This window comes from Hylobates moloch, unplaced genomic scaffold (genome assembly GCF_009828535.3).
Source record: "Hylobates moloch isolate HMO894 unplaced genomic scaffold, HMol_V3 SCAFFOLD_19, whole genome shotgun sequence".
Lineage (NCBI taxonomy): Eukaryota > Metazoa > Chordata > Mammalia > Primates > Hylobatidae > Hylobates > Hylobates moloch.
The window spans coordinates 23,220,948-23,242,037 of NW_026652294.1; the positions used below are offsets into that span (position 1 = coordinate 23,220,948).

General features: G+C 53.8%; 1 protein-coding gene across 5 annotated transcripts in view; it reads left to right on the forward strand.

The window, feature by feature from the left end:
- Positions 1 to 6,415: 6,415 nt before the first annotated feature.
- SEPTIN3 (septin 3) overlaps positions 6,416 to 21,090 on the forward strand; it is a 28,493-nt gene continuing 13,818 nt past the window's right edge. Inside the window, exons 1-2 of one of the 5 annotated variants that reach the window (XM_058431109.1) lie at positions 6,416 to 8,423; positions 17,272 to 17,463. In XM_058431109.1, coding sequence (XP_058287092.1) covers positions 6,794 to 8,423; positions 17,272 to 17,463 — 1,822 coding nt within the window. In that variant the 5' untranslated portion in view covers positions 6,416 to 6,793. Of the gene's footprint in view, positions 8,424 to 12,420; positions 12,724 to 16,093; positions 16,674 to 17,271; positions 17,464 to 21,090 lie in introns of those variants that run through there. The other 4 variants (XM_032138298.2, XM_058431108.1, XM_032138294.2 and 1 more) reach the window with 4 other exon arrangements.

Below are 21,090 nucleotides of genomic sequence, written 5' to 3' on the forward strand. Positions count from 1 at the left end.
CAGCTGGAACTGATGAGAAAGTCGGAGGAAATCATGGAAGATACATAAAAAAGGAAATCAGAGTGCCAAGGCAACAATTTGAATGGCTAACATGGACTGAGCTCATGGACTAGCAATTGCCCATTGCATTTTTTTGTTTGTTTTGAGGCAGAGTTTTGCTCTTTCGCCCGGACTGGAGTGAAGTGGTGTGATCTCGGCTCATTGCAACCTCTGCTCCTTGGGTTCAAGTGATTCTCCTGCCTCAGCCTCCCGAGTAGCTGGGATTATAGGCACCCACCATGATGCCCGGCTAATTTTTGTATTTTTAGTTAAGACAGGGTTTTGCCATGTTGGCTAGGCTGGTCTTGAACTCCTGACCTCAGGTGATCTGCCTGCCTCAGCCTCCCAAAGTCCTGGGATTACAGGTGTGAGCCACCACGCCCGGCCCCCATTGCATTTTTTTTTTTTTTTTTTCGTGAGACAGAGTTTCACTCTTGTCGCCCAGCTGGAGTGCAGTGGTGTGATCTCGGCTCACTGCAACCTCTGCCTCCCAGGTTCAAACGATTCTCCTGCCTCAGCCTCCCAAAGTAGCTGGGATTACAGGCACACACCACCACGCCCAGCTAAGTTTTTTGTATTTTTAGTAGAGACAGGGTTTCACCATGTTGGCCAGGCTCGTCTTGAACTCCTGACCTCATGATCCGCCCGCCTCGGCCTCTCAAAGTGCTGGGATTACAGGCTTGAGCCACCGTGCCCGGCCTCCCATTGCATTCTTACGGCAACCATGCAAGTGGGTCCTCACTGCTGTTCACCAAAGGTTTCTGACTCTCTAGCTATCAGCACACGGTAGGATTAAACTTCCCTGCCTCCTTGTGATAGGTGGGGCAATAAGACTAGTTCTGGCCAATTAGTTGTAATTAGAAGTGAGTACAGGCGGAAGCATCTAATGGCTAGTCCACAATTTGTCGCTCCCTCCTTCCCTCTGCCACATGACTAGCAATGCACTAGAAGGCAGCCTGGGTCCCAGAGGGAAGAGGGCACAGAGCAGAACCTTAGTGGACCCAAATTACTGTGGACATGAGACACAGATGAGAAATCAATGTATCACTGTGGCCAGGCGTGGTGGCTCAGGCCTATAATCCCAGTATTTTGGGAGGCTGAAGTAGGAGGATTGCTTGAGGCCAGGGGTTTTAGACCAGCCTGGGCAACATGGCAAAACCCTGTCTCTACAAAAATTAGAAAAATTAGGCTGGGTACAGCTCACGCCTGTAATCCCAGCACTTTGGGAGGCTGAGAAGGGTGGATCACTTGAGGTCAGAAGTTTGAGACCAGCCTAATCAACATGGTGAAACCCTGCCTCTACTAAAAATACAAAATTAGTTGGGTGTGGTGGCACACACCTGTAATCCCAGTTACTTAGGAGGCTAAGGCAGGAGAATTGCTTGAAACTGGGAGGCAGAATTTGCAGTGAGCTGAGATCATGCCATTGCACTCCATCCTGGGCAATAAGAGCAAAACTCCATCTCAAAAAAAAAAAAAAAGAAAAATTAGCTGGGCATGGTGGCACATGCCTGTAGTCCCAGCTACTTGGGAGGCTGAGGTGGGAGGATCACCTGAGCCTGGGTAGGTCGAGGCTACAGTGAGCTGTGATTGCACCACTGCACTCCAGCTTGGGCAACAGAGTGAGACTCTGTCTCAAAAAAAAAACAAAAAAAAACAGTATGTTGTTATCAGCCACTGGGATTTGGGAATAGTTGTTACTGCAGCATAACTTAACTCATTCTGACTGATATAATCTCTGTTTTGCAGATGAGACGGGAGCTCAGGGAGATTAACTTGTTTGAAAATCACATAGTTGTAACAAACCCAGGCTTGAAGGACTCCAGAGCCTATGCCACTTGTCTGGGAGGCCACCATGATGGTTTTGTGGTTGAGTGGAGGCCTCTGTTCTCTGAGGCCACTTCCAGGCCTATGGATCTTTCCTTTGATGGGAAAGCACCATATGTATAGATAGGAGAGGGTCATTGTCACTTTGGGCCCCTAGAGGGCAGCTGAACCTTGGCCTGTAATTACTGGGCAGGCAGTGTCCTCTAAGCCTCTAAGCAGGGCAGATGGGCAGGAGGATGCAGAGATGAACACGACTCAGGCCTTGCTCTCAAGGCCCTAACAGCCTGGCAGGGAGCAAGATGGAGGAATTGTAGATCTTGAAGTAGAAGAGACCGACCACATGAGGGCATCTGATCCCTATTTTAAAAGGCAACTGAGTCCCAGAAGCACAAGTTAATCTGATAGATGTTGCCTGGTGAATCGTTGGCCAAAGTGGGGAGAGAACCCAGGGCCCCTGATTCCAGCCCAAGGCTGCTTATCTCACAGAGATCATGTAATCCAGTGGGGCTGGGCCCAGGAAAGGCTCCCTTGCTCCAATCCGTCCAGGCAGAGCTGTACCCCTCTCCTTCCCAGCACCCTCTGTTCTTCCTTAAGTCAGGCCAGTTCTCAGGGCCTCAAAGCAAGGAAGTGCCAGATAGCTCCCCTCCCCCATCCACTGGGATCCCAGCACGTTGCCCTGGTAACCAGAGCCCAGCCAAGTTTGAGAACCTAAAGCTGTAAGGGGAGAGAAAGGATAAGAAGAGGGATAGGGGCCGGGCACGGTGGCTCATGCCTGTAATCCCAGCACTTTGGGAGGCCAAGGCGGGCGGATCACGAGGACAGGAGATCAAGACCATCCTGGCTAACACTGTGAAACCCCGTCTCTACTAAAAGTACAAAAAAATTAGGTGGGCGTGGTGGTGGGCGCCTGTAGTCCCAGCTACTCGGGAGGCTGAGGCAGGAGAATGGTGTGATGGTGTGAACCCGGGAGGCGGAGCTTGCAGTGAGTAGAGATGGCATCACTGCACTCCAGCCTTGGCGACAGGGCGAGACTCCGTCTCAAAAAAAAAAAAAAGACGGATGGGTGCTAGGCCCACACAATCACCATTCAATCATTCATTCATTCATTCATTCATTCATTCATTCATTCATTATTTCTTTCTAAAGAAATTTACCGGTTGGGCACAGTGGCTCATGCATGTAATCTCAGCACTTTGGGAGGCTGAGGCAGATGGGTTACTTGAGGTTAGGAGTTCGAGACCAGCCTGGCCAATGTGGTGAAACCCCATCTCTACTAAAAATACAAAAATTAGCCAGGTGTGGTGGCACACACCTGTAATCCCAGCGACTTGGGAGGCTGAGACAGGAGAATCCTGAGGGTTGAACCCAGGAGGCGGAGGTTGCAGTGAGCTGAGATCTTGCCACTGCAATCCAGCCTGGGTGATATAGTGAGACTCTCAAGAAAAAGAAACTTACTGAAGCCAATTCTTGCCAGGCCTTGGGGTCCAGAGAAGAGGATCCAGCACCTTCAGAACTGAGCTATCCACCCAGGCATGGTGGCTCATGACTGTAATCCCAGCACTTTGGGAGGTGGAGGTAGGAGTATTGCTCGAGCTCAGAAGTTTGAGACCAGCCTGAGCAACATAGGGAGACCCCCGTCTCTACAAAAGATAAAAACTTAGCTGGGCGTGGTGGTGCATGCCTGTGGTCCCAGCTACTCTGGAGGCAGAAGCAGGAGGATCACTTGTGCCCAAGAGGCTGCAGTGAGCCATGATGGCGCCACTGTCTTCCAGCCTGGGCGACAGAGTGAAACCCTGTTCAAAAAAACTAACAACAACAACAACAAACGAAACAGAGCTGAGCTAATATGGTAGCCACAAATTAAAATAAACTAAAAAATCCAGTTCCTTGGTCACTGTAGCCACATTTTAAGTGATCGGTAGCCATCTGTGGCTAGTGGCTACTGTACTGGACAGCACAGACATAGAACATTTGCATTATCACCGAAACTTCTATTGCCCAGCGCAGCTCCAGAAGCTCACTCGCTAAAGAGAGAGACACACAGGAGAGCAGACCAGACAGCACAGTGGTGTGTGGGCTGCAATGTTCTCCTCGGTAAAAAGCAGGTGATGAGGCGGAGATTAAAGGAGATGCCAGGAGAATGCTTAGCCTAGTTCCTGACTCAGGGTGAGTGCCCGGAGGACATCTGCCATCACTGTACAGGATAGTACTATAGGATCTGTTTACATACCTATCTTCCTAGCAGACTGTGAGCTCCGCCCAGCCCTGGCATGGTGCTGGGCACAGAGTAAGTGCTCAGGAAATAGTAGCTGTTATCAGCACCATTGTTGTTATCACCATTGCTATGACAGAGGCAGCCGAGGGCTGTGGGAACACAGAAGAGAGCTCCCATCCCAGCCACAGGGCCAGGGGCTGTTGAGAGTCTGCATTGCCAGAGCCAGGCTGGGTGGCTTTGTGGTCCCCTCAGGGGCAGGCCTAGGGCAGGGTCCTCTTCACATCCTTAGGGTCTGGGTACAGGGTCTGGCTGGAGCAAGCTGGGGCTCAGGGAATAGTTGTGGAAGGAGCTCTAGCTTCCAGGAACTCCAGCCCCCTTGAGGGAAGACCAGGTGAGTGGGCAAGATGGCCTGAGGGTTGCAGAGCTGAACAGGGCATGAAGGGCACGGAGGGAGAGCCGGAGGGAGATTGGTGCTGGGACCACCAGAGTGCAGCCATATTTGGAGTACCCGTTTTTACTGACTCCCCAGGCATCAGAGACAGAGCAGATTTAGGGAGGGCAGGCTGCAGGGAACCACCCCGCAGGTGGCCATGAGTGCCAGCCTGGCCATTACCAGCCTCCCATGGCTCTTCAGGATTCCAGAGGCTGAGAGCAGCCATTCACAGCCGCCCACTCCTAGGAAGCCAGCCCCTCCCTGCACCAGAGCCCAGCCCAGCCCAGTCTCCGGGGATGTAGCTGGTGGGACAGTGAGCAGAGGGCTGGACCCTGTGCCTGGGGACTGTGGCCTGGAGGCTGAGCAGGAGCTGAGGAGGGGACCAGAGGGACAAGGCCCCTAAGCTGGCCACCATGGCCAGACTCTGGGTGCAGGGGAGGTGAGGGGCCTGCGTGTGCCTTATCTTCCCAGACCCACTGGATCCTTCTTGTCCTCTGATCAAGGTAGGTGTGTGGGGGGGTGGGGGCTGTGGGGATTTGTGGGGGTGGGGTGGGGAAGGACCAAGCAATCCATGGAAGATGGGAGTGCAGTGAGGGGATGGGGGTCGGGTGATGCCCTCAGACACCCTGTCCTCTGGCCTGCTCTGTGTGTGGGTGTGCACACTGAGGGGAGCTGTTTGTGGCTAAGTGCAGGGTAAACGTGTGTGCCCAAGTGTATGTGGTTGTGCAGGAGGGGGCAGAAGTTCAGGGCTGCAGCGATAGGCCAGGCGGGAAAGGGTTGGAGGCCAGGACAGTCTTGGATACAAATATATGGCTGGAGAGGGATGAGGGGCTGGGGGCACCATTGTGAGGGGTGATGCCTTCCCCGTCCCTGCTGCAGACCTCAAGGACCTGGCTACATGATCACTCCCCTCACCATGAGCCCTCTGGAACTGACTCCTCCCACCAGCCCTGGCCTTGTCCCCCAGCTGCAGGTCCCAGCCTGCTGTGTTAAAAGCAACCAAACCAACTTTGTTCCAGAGGGTGAGTTTACTTGGAGTCCAGAGTAGCAGGGAGTGGCCCATCTACTAAGATCACAGACAGAGTCCTGAGCTTCATCCTTGACACCCCCTTGTGCCCGCTCCCTACTCTGGGCAGTGCCACTGCTTCTACCCCTGTGCAATGCAGCCTCCTCCAGCCCCAGCCCTAGCCCTGCCCCTTCCACAGCCCACGGAGCAGAGAGTTTCAACTATGTCCTCATGGGATCCTTGCTTCAATTCTGTTCCCTTCTGATCCCTCTGTCACACTGCCCAAGTGGCTGTTCGCACCTACAGATCTGAATGGGTCACATTCCCTGGCCTAAGCTTTGCTGTAGCCTGGCCTGGACCCCAGCTCACCTGCAGCCTTGGCTCTCTCCTCCCTGCTAGATACAGCCTAGGAGCCCCATGTTGGATTTTCAGAAAGATGCCACACTTTCTCACCTTTGGGCCTTCTGTAGGAATAGCACCAGCTCAGGTATAGCCTCCCTCCTTTCTACCCCTAATGCTTAGCTTGGCGGAGCCCTGCCTACTTCCTTGCCTGGCATCCCTGGGCATGGCAGGCTCTTCAAGGGCGGGGACCGTGGCTTGTTCACCAGATAAACTCCTTCTATGAACACTCACTGCATCTCCATTTCCCAACCTCACCTTCTCCAGGGCTGGCTCCGTTTCCGACTCCAGCACTAGGCCAGCTTAGGGCTCTTTCTTGGTTCTGGGGCTCTAAGCCAAATTGGTCCTCTCTCATCCTTCTACCTGGACACCTGAGCTCCTATGTTGGCTGCTGTGGGTGGGAACCCACAGCCCTTTGTTTTTTTCTGGAAGAGAAAGGGAGAGAGGTCTCCAGTAAGCACTGCCCTCCTTTGGAGTCCCCGAACATGTATGTGACCTCCATAGAGCTGTCCACAGAGACAGGGGCCACACTCAGGCCCAGGCAAAGGGAGAAGTAAGCCCGGCCTGAGATCCCCCATGCTGGAGGCAGACTGCTCACTGGACGTGCCCACCCCACTGTGTGGTGGTTGGCCGGGGTGGGGTGGGTATGAGGTACAGGTCGGTCTGCAGCAGGTAGGAGCCGTAGGAGGACAGGAGGAAGTTACATGCATCCTCCACTAAGGACTGGACAGTCTCCAGAACCAGGCCCCTTCAGACCTGGAATGCTCAGCTGCTGGTCAGGAAGGGGAGAGCTGAGACCTCCAGGCCTGAGCTCCTCACCCCTGTCTGGCCCCTTCTCTCTGTTGATTGCCTCAGGGAAACACAAACGACCTGGATGGACCACAACTTTGCTCCTGCTCCTCCAGAGATGCAGTCGCATGGAGCTCCAGGCCCGGGAACCTCCTTCTCCCATAGCCATGTGCTGGGGCGCCCTATCCGCCCCTCGAGACTCCCTGGAGGAGGGTCCCCCCTCACCCCTGTCCTCAGGAAGACCATCCATCTGGATACCTTCCCCCAAAGCCATATCCCACAGACCTCCAGCCGGCTGGGCCTTGGAGCCAGGACCCGGAGTGTGCCCCCACAGGAGATGGGCATTGCTCTGGGGGCTTCCTTGAGCCCCCTGCCCACCAGCAGCCTTGTACCCAGGAAGCTCAGTTCCATCTCCTTGACTCTCCGTCAGAACAGCCAGGCACGGTCCCTGGATCGCCCGCTTTCTCACTGGGAAGAGTTGCCTACCCCAGGAAAGAAGGCTGCTCCCCATGAAGGAGGGAGGGTGTCCTCGCCAGGCTCGCCACCTGTGACCCTAGTGCCAGGGGGCAGGGTCCACTCTGAGGGCCCAGGGAACCCAGGTCTGACCAAATCCAGCAGGATGCTTGCCACGGAGAAGCCCCTGGTGAGTTCCTACCTAGCCTTACCTTTCCAATCCCGGTTAGCCCAGAGTGCACCAGTCCTTGCAGAGCCAGGTTCGTTGGGCCAGGGGCACCTTGTCTCAGTGACTGACCACATGCCTACCAGAGCTTCTCCAGGAAAAGGCAAGCCCCGGGCCAGGGGGATCCCCAGACCCCGGGGGCGTCTCCAAAGGGCCAACACAGCTGTGAATTTGACTGCTATGGACACAAGGACAGACGCAGCCAGACATTTAGCCACAATGGCCACCAACAGACCTAGCTTGGCTATCAATTTAGCCACACCAAACACATCCGGACTGGACACAGGCACAGAGTTCCCTGCTCTGGATATCAAGCTGGGCACAGCCAGAGACTTGTCTTCGGTAGGGACAGTCAAGTCAAGCAAAACCATGAACTTGGCTACAGCAGGCACAATCAAGCCAGGCACAGCCATGAACTTGGCTACAGCAGGCACAATCAAGCCAGGCACAGCCATGAACTTGGCTACAGCAGGCACAATCAAGCCAGGCACAGCCATGAACTTGGCTACAGCAGGCACAATCAAGCCGGGCACAGCCACGAATCTGACTACAGTTGGGACAACCAAGCCGAGGATGGTCATGGATTCGATAGCCTCAGAACCAGACAAGCTGGGCAAAGCCATGGCTACAAGAAGCACAGCCAACCCAGATATGACCACAGAGGGCACAGCCATGGATTCAGCAACATCAGACCCAGTCAAGCTGGACACCATCACAGCTACAGTGGGCACCAGTACGTTGGAAACAGCCATGGCTTTGGCCAGAGTAAACAGAGCCAAGCTGGGCAAGGCTATGAATTCTCTTGCTTTGGACACAAGCAGGATGGGCACAGCTGTGGGTTCAGTTGTGCCAGTAACCCCAGACCCAGCCACTGGGAAGACCACACTAGGCAGTGTTAATAACCTACCCATATCAGACGTTGCTACATGCCTGGTAATGCCAAGCAGATCCACAGACCCAGCCCTGGACAACACTAATGCTGCCACGGACAGAGCCACAGAACCTGCCTCACTGGACCTGGCCACGGAATACAAAGGTAAATGCAGAAACTTAGTTGGGGATGGACTAGGCTGCCGGGGAGGGGGAGGTGTGTGAGCTTGGAGATGGATCATGCTTGCATGGGTTGGGAAAGGGAAGAAGGACTCTAAGGTCAGGGTTGAATAGGTTGGGAGAAAAGGAAATGGGGGTTGTTGGGCCAGACCTAGGGACTGTACCCTGAGCTGGGTTCTAACCTGCCAGTCTGAGGTCAGGCTGAGGGAAACTATCAGAAAGAAGGTTTTGGCCAGGTGTGGTGGCTTATACCTGTAATCCCAGCACTCTGGGAGGCTGAGATGGGAGGATTGCTTGAGTGCAGGAGTTCAAGACCAGCCTGAGCAAAATGGTGGGACTGTCTCTACAAAAAATAAAAAATAAGGGGCTGGGCGCGGTGGCTCACGCCTGTAATCCCAGCACTTTGGGAGGCCGAGGCGGGCAGATCACGAGGTCAGGAGATTGAGACCATCCTGGCTAACATGGTGAAACCCCGTCTCTACTAAAAATAAAAAAAATAAAAAATAAAAAATTTGGCTGGGCGTGGTGGCGGGTGCCTGTACTCCCAGCTACTCAGGAGGCTGAAGCAGGAGAACGGCGTGAACCCGGGAGGCAGAGCTTGCAATGAGCCAAGATTGCGCCACTGCACTCCAGCCTGGGCGACAGAGCGAGACTCTGTCTCAAAAAAATAAAAAAATTAAATAAATAAAAAATAAGGGTTGGGCACAGTGGCTCACACCTGTAATCCCAACACTTTGGGAGGCCAAGGTGGGTGGATCACTTGAGGTCAGGAGTTCAAGACTAGCCTGGCCAACATGGTGATACCCCGTCTCTACTAAAAATACAAAAGTTAGCCAGGTGTGGTGGCACATGCCTGTAGTCCCAGCTACTTGGGAGGCTGAGGCACGAGAAGCACTTGAACCTGGGAGGCAGAGGCTGCAGTGAGCCAAGATCGTGCCACTGCACTCCAGCCTGGTGACAGAGTAAGACTCTGTCTCCAAAAATAAAATAAGATAAAATAAAAAATTAGCAGGGCATGGTGGCATGCATCTGTGGTCCCAGCTACTGGGGAGGCTGAGGTGGGAGAATTGCTTGAGCCCAGGAGGTCGAGGCTGCAGTGAACCGTGATTGTGCCACTGCACTCTAGCCTGGTGACAGAGCAAGACCCTGTCTCAAAAAAAAAAAAAAAGAAAAAGCAAAAGAAAGGTTAACAGGGGTAACTTGTGGAGGAGCAATTATGGTGAGTCCTCCTTTTAGCATCTCCCGGGGTTGTTTGTTTCCTGAAGACCTGGAATAATCAAGTAATCAATAGGTGTGTCCAGCTTTAAAAGCAGTGGCTCACACCTGTAATCCCAGCACTCTGGGAGGCTAAGGTGGGTGGATCACGAGGTGAGGAGTTCAAGACTAGCCTGGCCAGGCCGGGCACAGTGGCTCACGCCTATAATCCCAGCACTTTGGGAGGCCGAGGCAGGTGGATCACGAGGTCAGGAGATCGAGACCACCCTGGCTAATAAGATGAAACCCCGTTTCTACTAAAAATACAAAAATTAGCCGGGTGTGGTGGTGGGCGCCTGTAGTACCAGCTATTTAGGAGGCTGAGGCAGGAGAATGGCGTGAACCCGGGAGGCAGAGCTTGCAGTGAGCCGAGATTGCGCCACTGCACTCCAGCCTGGGCGACAGAGTGAGACTCCATCTCAAAAATAAAAAATAAAAAAAATAGCCTGGCCAACGTGATGAAACCCTGTCTCTACCAAAAATACAAAAAATTAACCAGGTTTGTAGGCTGAGGCAGAGAATTGCTTGAACCCGGGAGGCGGAGGTTGCAGTGAGCTGAGATTGCACCACTGCACTACAGCCTGGGCGACACAGTGAGACTCCGTCTCAAAAAAATAAAAATAAAAATAAAAATAAACTAGTCTGGCCAATGTGATGAAACCCCATCTCTACTAAAAATACAAAAAATTAGCCAGGTGTGTAGGCTGAGGCAGAGAATTGCTTGAACCCGGGAGGCGGAGGTTGCAGTGAGCTGAGATTGCACCACTGCACTCCAGCTTGGGCGACAGAGCAAGACTCCGTCTCAAAAAAAAAAAAAAAAAAAAAAAAAAAAAAAAGCAAGCCTCCTACCTCCTACGTGAAAATACTGACTAGCGTTTTAGAAAGTTGTGATTTGTCTAATAGGTAGTCTCTGCAGCCTCCTCTGGATGTGAGATAATGACCTCACCCGAGACTTTCCAAATCCATTTACACTCAGCCTTTTAGGAAGGTATCTGTTGCTTAAAAGTCGTCTTACCTGGATGTCTCTTTCTTGGTCCCCCACCCCCAGCCCTTTAATCCTGAAAGGTAAGTTGGAGCCTTGTATATATGGAAGTCCTACACAGAACTCTAAATAGGGCAACACAAGGGCTGGACATTCATTTGGTCTTAGAAAGCCTGTGACATGCTTAAAGTCACACCAAAGCTGGCTGGTGGCAGTAAGCTGATTGGAATCCAGATTGTTGAAATTTCTACTTTGGGAAGCCTCATTTCCAACATTTCAAGGGCTCAGAGTTTCTGGGTCTGGAAAGGTGCCTAGAAGGCATCCAGTCTAACGCCTGAATTGAGTCGTTAGATTGTCAGACCCCTTTCCCTCCACCCAGCACACTCAGTCTGGGCACCTCACCTAAATTCTGGTCTTCACTTCTCCCTACGAGACCTCAGCGCTCCCTCCATCTGCAGCCCAGCCCTGTCTCCTGAAGCGCAGATGTGGGCAGCCAGCAGCCTGCTAGGCTTATCTACCCGGATGTCTCCCTGGCATGTCCAGAGGTAGCCCTTTTCTTCTTGAACTGACTCCTGCCTCCCTGATCTCACTCTCTCAGCTGTAGGCATCGCCTACCTTCTATCAGGTGCCTAGAAACCCGGGTATCCTCTTCTTCCTCATCTCTTTCTTGCCATCTCATCCAGTCTACTTCCCACCTTGTTGGTTTACTTCTTCAGTACTCAACTATCTGGCTGGCTGTCCCCTCCTCTCCATCCTTCTGCCTCTGTGAGGCCACCTCCCACCCACCAGCTTGTTCCCTGTCCACACACAACTGCTGCAACGACTCACATATTGAATGGCAGCACTTTTGGCTTAATATTCATCAGTGACTCACCATTACCTTCCGTTAAAGTCCAGCTTCCAAGGCTGCGTGCGGACTTCTCCAGCCTCTTATTTAGCTCTACACACCTGCCTGGAATTTTCTCTGCTTCAGCGGCACCAAGGACTCTGGGCTGTCCACCAGCACCACACAGCTCTCACCTCTGGAGCCCCTCACCTCCGCTGTCCTCTCTCTGCAGAATACCTCTCCCTTTCCATTCTTCCCTTCCACTCCCATTTGCCTTTCCATCTGGCCCTCATCTCCTCCAAGAAGTCTTCCAAGTCCCCTCTCCCCAGGGTGCCCACCTGCCTGCACCCTCAGTTCCCTGTGTGCACCCCAGCCCCTGCATTAGGACATTCCATCTTCCTGTTTCCTCCACTAGACCCAGAACCTTCGAGGGGAGGGATGGTTGTCCTCACCCCTGTGCTCCCAGGGCCTGGCAATATGCTGTCCATTAGTATCCACTGAATGCATGAAATTTTTTTCTAATGGGCAAATTGAGGCTCAGGGAAGTTCCTGTCTGGCTAAGGGTTATTGGTTCATCATCCTGGAGCAGGGCCTGGAATCCGGGCCCCTGACTCAGGGCTCTACAGGCACCCGCGCAACACCCCAACCCCCGCGTGACTCACGCGCGCTCACGGCCGCCCGCAGCTGCCACTGGTCCCCTGCGCCCCCCCGCCCGTCCCCGCTGCAGCCTAGCGGGTAATGGGCGGGGAGCAGGTCCAGGGAGAGAGACGGGACTGGGATGCAGGCACCTTTCCAGGCCGGGCACCTGGAGCCCGCGGGTGCGGCTCCTGGACCGCCCGCAGCCTGGACCCGGGGCCGGTTCCCGCGTGCGGGCGCGGGCGCCGCGGGAAGGGGAGGGGCCCTCGGCGGGGCCGACGGGCGCGCAGTCACGTGGTGCGGGTGGCAGCGGCGGCAGCTGGCGGCGGCGGCAACGGTGCGCGCGGACAGGGGCGGCGCGGCGCCGAGCGAGCCGAGGCGAGGTCCCGGGAGGGCGCGGCGGCGCGGGGCGCAGGGGCGGCGCGGCGGGGCCGCGGGCCGGGCGGGTGGGAGGAGAGCGCGAAGGGGCGAGGCCCGGTTGCAGGGGCCGCTCGGCCCGGGGGAGCCCGCGCCTCGCTCAGCCTTGCAGCCCCGCGCCCGGAGCATCTCCCTGGAGGAACGGAGACAAAGGAGGATTCATGTCCAAAGGTAGGGCGGCCGGCCAGGCCACCGGCACCCGCCAGGAGGAGGCTGCGGCCCCGGCCAGCGCGGCTGGAGGCGCTCCCCGGGGGAGGGTTTCCGCGCCGAGGAGCCCACGCGCGGTGACAGATGGGCGGACACACGCACACACGGTGGCACCCACCTCGAGAGAGACAATCTCGGAGAGAGGCAGACACAGGACGCGGGGAGACGCAGGGACCCACGGACACGCAAGCAGGGACCCAGATGCGCACAGAAAGCCCCATGCTGGAATACACCAAGACACGCACACACCACACACCACGCACAGGTGCCAGGGCCATGCCAGCCGGATGAGAGACCTGTGCACTGATACATACGTCCCCTCCCCGCCAACCCCCACAGGCACACGCTGAGACAGGCACCAGCTGGTGGTCTCCAAGGGAACCCGATGGCCTCCAGAGGACTGGGATGGGGGAAGGGGTGTCCCAGGGTCCTCTGCTCCTGCGAATGGGAAAGGACCGAGAGAGCTTTCGTGATTCCTTTTCCCAGAGCCTAGGGCTGGAACTGGGGTGGGCTGGAATTGCCTCTGTGGGGGGTGATGGGGTCTTGAAGGCTGCTAGGGGCTGAGGAAGATCCACCTTCAGGATGGAAGGAAGAGGGGGCGCCTGCAGTAAGCAGGTGCTATTTTGGAAAAGTACCCTCCCTCAGCTGCCACCTTCCTAACAGAGGGGTGGGGTCCCTGGGCCAGACAAAGCCAAAGCCATTCATTTGCCCCTAAAAGGAAGTGCCACGGTCTTTGCTTAGCATGGGAATGGAGGGGCTGTTTCTGTGGGGGACTTGGCTGCACCGAGTCTGGTGGATGGTGCCTCTCCCTGGAGCACTGATGGGGCAGGTAGCTTCTGGCAGAGAGTGCTGCAGGCAGATCCCCCTTCTCCAGGGGCCCTGGGAGAGCCAGGCGCTGAGGGGGGCCCCAAAGACCGTCTAGCCAGGATGGCAGACTTGAGCTGCACCCTGCTGTGACCTGAGCTTTTCCCCACCCTTGGGGAGCCCCCCTCCAATCCTTGTTGCAGAGGAAGGAGGAGGTCTCAACAATTCTCTCTTGACTGTGGCGGAGACAACAGCCATTGCTCACTGGGGGTCAGCTGCTCTGCATGGGGAGAGGCATCTGAGGGAAGAGAAAGGTGATGTCTCTGATACCTGCCTCACTCTGAAGCTCTCATTCACTCATCATTCATTCATTCATTCATTTATTGAGGAGTGCCTGTGGTATGCTAGGTAGACTGGGACACAGAGATCAATAAGACATGGTCCTGCCCTAAAGAAGGCTGAGAACTAGTACGTATTTGTGCCAGATAATTTACATTCTTCATTCTATATAACCTTCATAGCAACCCAGCAAGGTAGGTTCTATCCCCAGTTGTCTGAGCAGAAAATGAGGCTCATAAGGGTCACCCAGCCAGGATTCAAGCCTGGGTCACCTGCCCATCTGAGGTTGACATGGTGGGACAAGGGGAGTTGTAGGGACAGAGGATAGAGCTACAGAATCCAGCTCCAGAACAGCATTGGTTCTGTGCCCCAGAGGTCTTTGTTTATTTGTCAGGCACCCTTACCAGACAGGGGGCCCTCAAGGGCAACAACCTTGTCTGGGGTACATAAGTGTCCTTGGAATTTAGCCTAGGGCTTGGCTGGTGTAGACCCCCATTTGACAGCATATGAAATGGCCTGGATGGGATGGAATGAATCAATGAGTGAATGTGATGAGTACCAGAAAACCTGCAGCGGGCACAGAAGAGGGCCATCCACATCAGATGGCAAAGCAGAGGCTTTCCTGGGAGTAGCAGTGGGGCTGAATGCTAGAGGAGGAGGAGGAGGAGGAGGAGGAGGGGGGAGCCAGGAGTTGGAGGGGGAACAGGATCTTCCAGCAAAGCTTGTGGCACAGTGACCTGCACACATTTGCTGTACTTGGGGCTGATGGGTGGCTTGTTAGCATGTGACTGGCATGTCACTGGCATGTGGTGGGGAGGCTGACTTGCCATCAGGCGCTGTGTACAGTGCACACAATGGGTGCTCATATATGCTTGCTGGAGGAATGAAAGTGAGATCTACTAGGTCCTGGTCCTGTAGCGGGCCTGTGGTAGCCCCTAGATGCTGCTTGGGAATCTGGTAGGACCCTCTCTCCATCAGGGTCTGTCTTTTGGGAGAGCTCTTTTAGGATGCTGCAGTTGACAGGCCAGGGCTGAGCAGGCCATGGTGAGAGCACACACTTTATAGGAATCTTTACACAACCTCTCATAAGTAAATACAAGGCATACTTCCCAAGTCTGTAAAATGGTGATAAGACCACCCCCCCAAACCATGTGGCTTTATCTTATAACACAGGTTGAGACCAAATGGGCTCAGCTGCAGAGGCATAAGGGGCAATGGAAAGGCCCAGCTTGTGTGAGCAGCTGGGCAGGAAAAATGGGGCATTGGTCCCAGTGCAGGTGTGCTGAGTGGGGCCTGTGAGCCACGTGCAAGAGTGGAGGAGCAGGGCCGGGCTGCTGAGAGTCAGCTGCTGCAGGGCTGGGCCAATCTTGCTGCTGTGTGGAGCTGCCTGGCTGGGAACAGCTTCCTGGGAAGCAAGAGAGAGCCATGCCAGGCCCTGGGGAGGTCCCGAGGCTTTGGCAGATTTGGCTGTGCCTGGGATTGACAGAAGAAAGAACAGTTTCCCATTGGGAGAGAGGGTCTTGCCAGTACCGGTGGAAGGACCAGGTGGAGGGAGATGAGAGTGGACTCCTGGCTGGGTTTAGGAGTGGGAAGGGAACGCTTCTGTCCCCTCTCCCTCCCGCCCATCTGCTGCTCCATCAGGCCTCCCTGTAAGGTTGAGACTCTGCAGGGTGTTAGTCATGAAACATAGGATTCGAGAACGGCAGAGCTGGAAGGTGTCCTCAAGAGCACATGGAGTCCAATAACCATGCTTGTGTAACTGGCATCTGGGGACATCTTCCTTTAACCAATGCTTTCACATGTACTGTTTCATTTCCCCTACAGACCTGAAAGGAGCTGGGGCAAAAGGGTCTGGGACTGTAAGATATTGCTCAGTGCCTTTTTTTTTTTTTTGAGACAGAGTTCGACTCTTTTGCTCAGGCTAGAGTGCAGTGGCACGATCTCGGCTCACTGCAACTCCGCCTTCTGATTTCAAGCAATTCTCCTGCCTCAGCCTCCTGAGTAGCTAGGATTACAGGCGCCCGCCACCATACCTGGCTAATTGTTGTATTTTTAATAGAGACAGGGTTTCACGATGTTGATCAGGCTGGTCTCGAACTCCTGACCTCGTGATCCACCTGCCTCGGCCTCCCAAAGTGCTGGGATTGCAGGCGTGAGCCACCGCGCCCGGCCGTTGCTCAGTGCTTCTAAGCATCACGTCTCACAAAAGCTCACCACAGTCTTAGTGATGATCTTTCCATTTTATAGAGGGGGATGCAGGCTCATAGTTGGGAGGTGGTCTTCCCAAGTCCACAAAGCTGAGAAGTAGCAGAGCCAGGCTCTTTCCACTTCACCCCACACCCCAATCGTATGGATGGGGAAATGGAGGTGCTCTATTCTGGATCCTGCCCTGGTGGACAGTGGCCTGATAAGGAAACCCACAGATTTCTCCTGTGTGTGAACACACCCATGATCCACTAAACCCAGGGGGATGTTTGCCCTTCCTCACTAGGGAGGGGCTTGTTCCTCAGCCTCCTCTTTCATCTGCCATTCACCACTCCAAGAGCACACTGTGTCATCTTAGGCAAGTGGCTGTTCTCATCCCCTCCCCACTGGTTCCACAGATTCAGAACAATGGCTGGGAGGGTGTCTGGGCTCCTCCAGGTACAGACACCCCTACTCTGCAGTGGTGCTCATGGTACAGAGAGGACATCAAGTCTGGGAGACGAGAGTGATAGCCACTCTCCAGAGAAATGTAGCCCTGTTTGCTTCTAAAAGATGAAGCAACCGAGGTCAGTGACAGTTAATAGATGTTAGTGCAGGATCCTAAAAAGTCTTTGCCCTTTATTCGGGGAGGGACGACTTAGGTCTGAATAACCCCAGACATTTCTTAGACCAGTGGTTCTCAACCAGGGCAATGGTGCCTCCCAGGGGACGTTTGGTACCATCTAGAGACATTTTGGGTTGTCACAACCTGGGAGGCTACTAAGGTCGGGGTGCCACTAATCATCCTGTAATGCACATGACAGCCTCCCACAATAAAGAATTACTCAAATGTTATTAGTGCCAAGATGGAGAAGCCCCTGGGTTAGACGCACAGATGTGGGCTTCAGAGCAGTGAGGTGCATTTGAAAGTGCCCAGCAACCAGAGAACCTGGCACTGGCCCAGATTTTGCCTCTGACCTGCTCTGTGTTCTTAGTTGAGTTCTTTCTCCTCCAGGCCTCAGTCTCTTTGTCTATGAAATGAGGGACCTTGACTAGATGATACTAAGAGCCTTTCCAGGCCCAACTTTGTATGATTCTGTAGCAAGAGAAAAATACCATGATTTCCACGTGACCTCTGCTGTCCTCCTGATCACCCCTCCGACCCCTCCCACCTTGGCTCTGCAGGGCTCCCAGAGACCAGGACGGACGCAGCCATGTCAGAGCTGGTGCCTGAGCCCAGGCCTAAGCCAGCGGTGCCCATGAAGCCCATGAGCATCAACTCCAACCTGCTGGGCTACATCGGCATCGACACCATCATCGAGCAGATGCGCAAGAAGACCATGAAGACCGGTTTCGACTTCAACATCATGGTCGTTGGTACGGAAGGCTGTGGGGCTGCTGCAGGCCTGGTGGCGGGCAGCACCAAGGATCCCATTTCTTTCCCCCGAATGGCTGTGACCCTGGCTCTTCTAAGATGAGCTGTTTGTAGAAGGGAGAATTTCACCATGCTGATCACAAAGGCCTAACCCCTGTCTCCCCTTAAGGCTAGCTGACCCAGGGGCAGGAGCTTCGGGTGGATGCCAGCCCAGCCCCCCATCACCAGCTGGGTGTACACAGGCAGCCCCTTCACCACTCTGATCCTGCTTTCGGGTTTGTGACATGAGAGAATCAGCAATGTTCTTCCTTACCTCTGAGAGCTGGTGGGAGGATTGGATGAAGGGTGGTCTTATTTCTACTCTTTTGTAGTGCTTTAAAACTTTGAGAGAAGGCCGGGTGTGGTGGCTCACACCTGTAATCCCAGCACTTTGGGAGGCTGAGGTGGGCAGATCACCTGAGGTCGAGGGTTTGAGACCAGCCTGACCAACATGGAGAAACCCCATCTCTACTAAAAATACAAAATCAGCCAGGTGTGATGGCATATGCCTGTAATAACAGCTACTCGGGAGGCTGAAGCAGGAGAATCGCTTGAACCCGGGAGGTGGAGGTTGCGGTGAGCTGAGATCGCGCCATTGCGCTCCAGCCTGGGCAACAAGAGCGAAACTCCGCCTCAAAACAAAAAACAAAAAACAAAAAAATTTTGAGAGAATTTCCAGGGATTTGGTCACTGAGTAGCGTCACTGCGTCACAGAATGTAAGAGCAGGAAGGGGCTGGGTGTGGTGGCTCACGCCTGTAATCCCCGCACTTTGGGAGGCCGAGGTGGGTGGATCACCTGAGGACAGGAGTTTGAGACTAGCCTGACCAACATGGTGAAACCTTGTCTCTATTAAAAATACAAGGCCGGGCGCGGTGGCTCACGCTTGTAATCCCAGCACTTTGGGAGGCCGAGGCGGGCGGATCACGAGGTCAGGAGATCGAGACCACGGTGAAACCCTGTCTCTACTAAAAATACAAAAAAAATTAGCCGGGCGTGGTGGTGGGCGCCTGTAGTCCCAGCTAGTCGGAGAGGCTGAGGCAGGAGAATGGCGTGAACCCGGGAGGCGGAGCTTGCAGTGAGCCGAGATTGCGCCACTGCACTCCAGCCTGGGCGACAGCGAGACTCCATCTCAAAAAAAAAACAAAAAACAAAAAAATTAGCTGGGCATGGAGGCGCATGCTTGTAACCCCAGCTACTCAGGAGGCTGAGGCAGGAGAATCACTTGAACCCGGGAGGCGGAGGTTGCAGTGAGCCAAGACCATGCCATTGGACCCCAGCCTGGGCAACGAGTGAAACTCCATCTCAAAAAAAAAAAAAAAAAAAAAAAAAAGTAGGAAGGGACCTTTGCCCTGTCTCAGTGAGATGTACAGTCAGTGCTGAAAAAGGAATCTGGCGTCATCCTTCTGTCCTCTTCCTCCTTCGTCCCCCAATCAGTCATCCAGTCCTGTCCATTTTGCCTCATACATATCTCTTACGTCTGCCCACTTCTCTCCTCTCTCCTGCTGCCACCCTATACTGAGCTAGGTCTCTTACCTGGCTTGCCGTGGCCACCTGACTCTGTGCTGTCAAAGTGCTGACCTGCAGCAAAATAAGCTCAGCTGGAGCTTGGGCCAGAGTATAAATCATATGGAAAATCTTGCTATAAAAAATCTCCACTGAGCTAAACAGTGTGCTCAGTGACAAGGTAGATTTCTCTCCTGAGGCAGACTTCTTATCTCAAGAACCCGTAGCAAATGGTTCAGGGACCCTGGTAGCTGGGCCACTATGGGCCACACTTGGAGTGGCACCAACCCTCCTAGCTCTCTCTGTCTCCTTTCCTCTCCAATCCCTTGTCCACCAGTGACCAAATAATCTTCCCACCTTGCAAAACTTATCAAGTCACCCAACTTACTTAAAGATCCGTAATAACTCTCCTTAACCTCAGGGTAAGTTTAAACTCATAGACTGTCCTGATGCTACCTCTTCAGCTCATCTCTGACGCTACCTCTTCAGCTCATCTCTGACCGCTTCCCATCTAGCATTCGACTTCTTGCTCAGAAGAGGCAGTGCTCCTCCACATGCCATGCCCTCTCCTACCCTAGAGCTTTTTCGTCTGCTGTTCCCTCTGGCTAGAACTCATGACTCTTTTGAAATCAACCTTCCGGTTTCAGCATAGTTGCATTTCTCCAGAAGTCTTCCTTAGTCTCAGAGAGACTGGGTTGGATTCCCTTGGCAATGCTGTTTCTTTTTTTTTTTTTTTTTTTTTTTGAGACGGAGTCTTGCTCTGTCGCCCAGGCTGGAGTGCAGTGGCGCGATCTCGGCTCACTGCAACCTCCGCCTCCCAGGCTCACGCCATTCTCCTGCCTCAGCCTCTCCGAGTAGCTGGGACTACAGGCGCCCGCCACCACGCCCGGCTAATTTTTTGTATTTTTGGTAGAGACGGGGTTTCACCGTGGTCTCGATCTCCTGACCTCGTGATCCGCCCGCCTCGGCCTCCCAAAGTGCTGGGATTACAAGCGTGAGCCACCGCGCCCGGCCATGCAATGCTGTTTCAATACCCTGTGGTTATTCTCCTTCATAGTGGTTATTGCAACATACTATAATTGTCTGCTTATGTTTTGGTCTCTCTCACGCTAAACAGCTCCTTGAGGGTAAGGATGATGTTTTGTTCACCATAGTACCTCCAAATTTTAGGACAACACTTGGCACCTAAGAATAATTAATGAACGAATGCTCTTAGAAAACATCTCAGAGCAAGCTTGGCAAATCCAAGACCCGTGAGCCACTTCTCTCCCCAGTGGTGCACATGGCAGGCTGCTAGTCAGTCATGGCACGTGTTCAGTGCTGAGCCCAGATGTAGCCTTTTTAACATAATGGTCTAAGTGGCTACTACCAGATAATCAGCAGGAATGAGAAGTGCACCTTATTTACCATCCCTGGTCTTGTCCAATTTCCTCTCTCCTCACCATCCTATCAGTAAAGAAACCAAGGCATGCCTAATCCAAAGGCATTCAGGGAAAACAATGCAGGTGGGTCTGGAACTCTAGGCCCTTGTCCCCCAGCATGGTTCTTTTTTCTAATATAATCACAAGAATGCACCAGCCCAGTATTTCTTTCGAGGATGTTGCTCTCCACCCAGGCTGGATGGCGGTCTCGGCGGTTCAAATCGCCTCCGGTTCACCCATTCTCTGCCTCGCCTGGCGTATTTCTTAGATCTTACTGTCCATAGGACTCTTCTGGAAGCCCAGTTAAAATGCAGATTCAGAATCATAGGTCTGGGGTGGGGCCTGAGATTCTGCATTTCCTACTAGTGTCTGGGCAATGCCAAGTCTGCTTGTCAATTGCAAGTCTTTCTTGTGGGATTCTTGTACGTGTTGAAGTTTGAGAAGCACTGCTCAGACCAGTGGGTTTCTTTCTTTTGAGACAGAGTCTTACTGTGTTGCCCATGCTGGAGTACAGTTGCGTGATCCCGGCTCACTACAACCTTTGCCTCCTGGGTTCAAAAGATCCTCAGCCTCCTGAGTAGCTGGGACTACAGGCATGTGCCACCATGCCCAGCTAATTTTTGTATTTTTAGTGGAGACAGGGTTTCGCCACGTTGGCCAGGCTA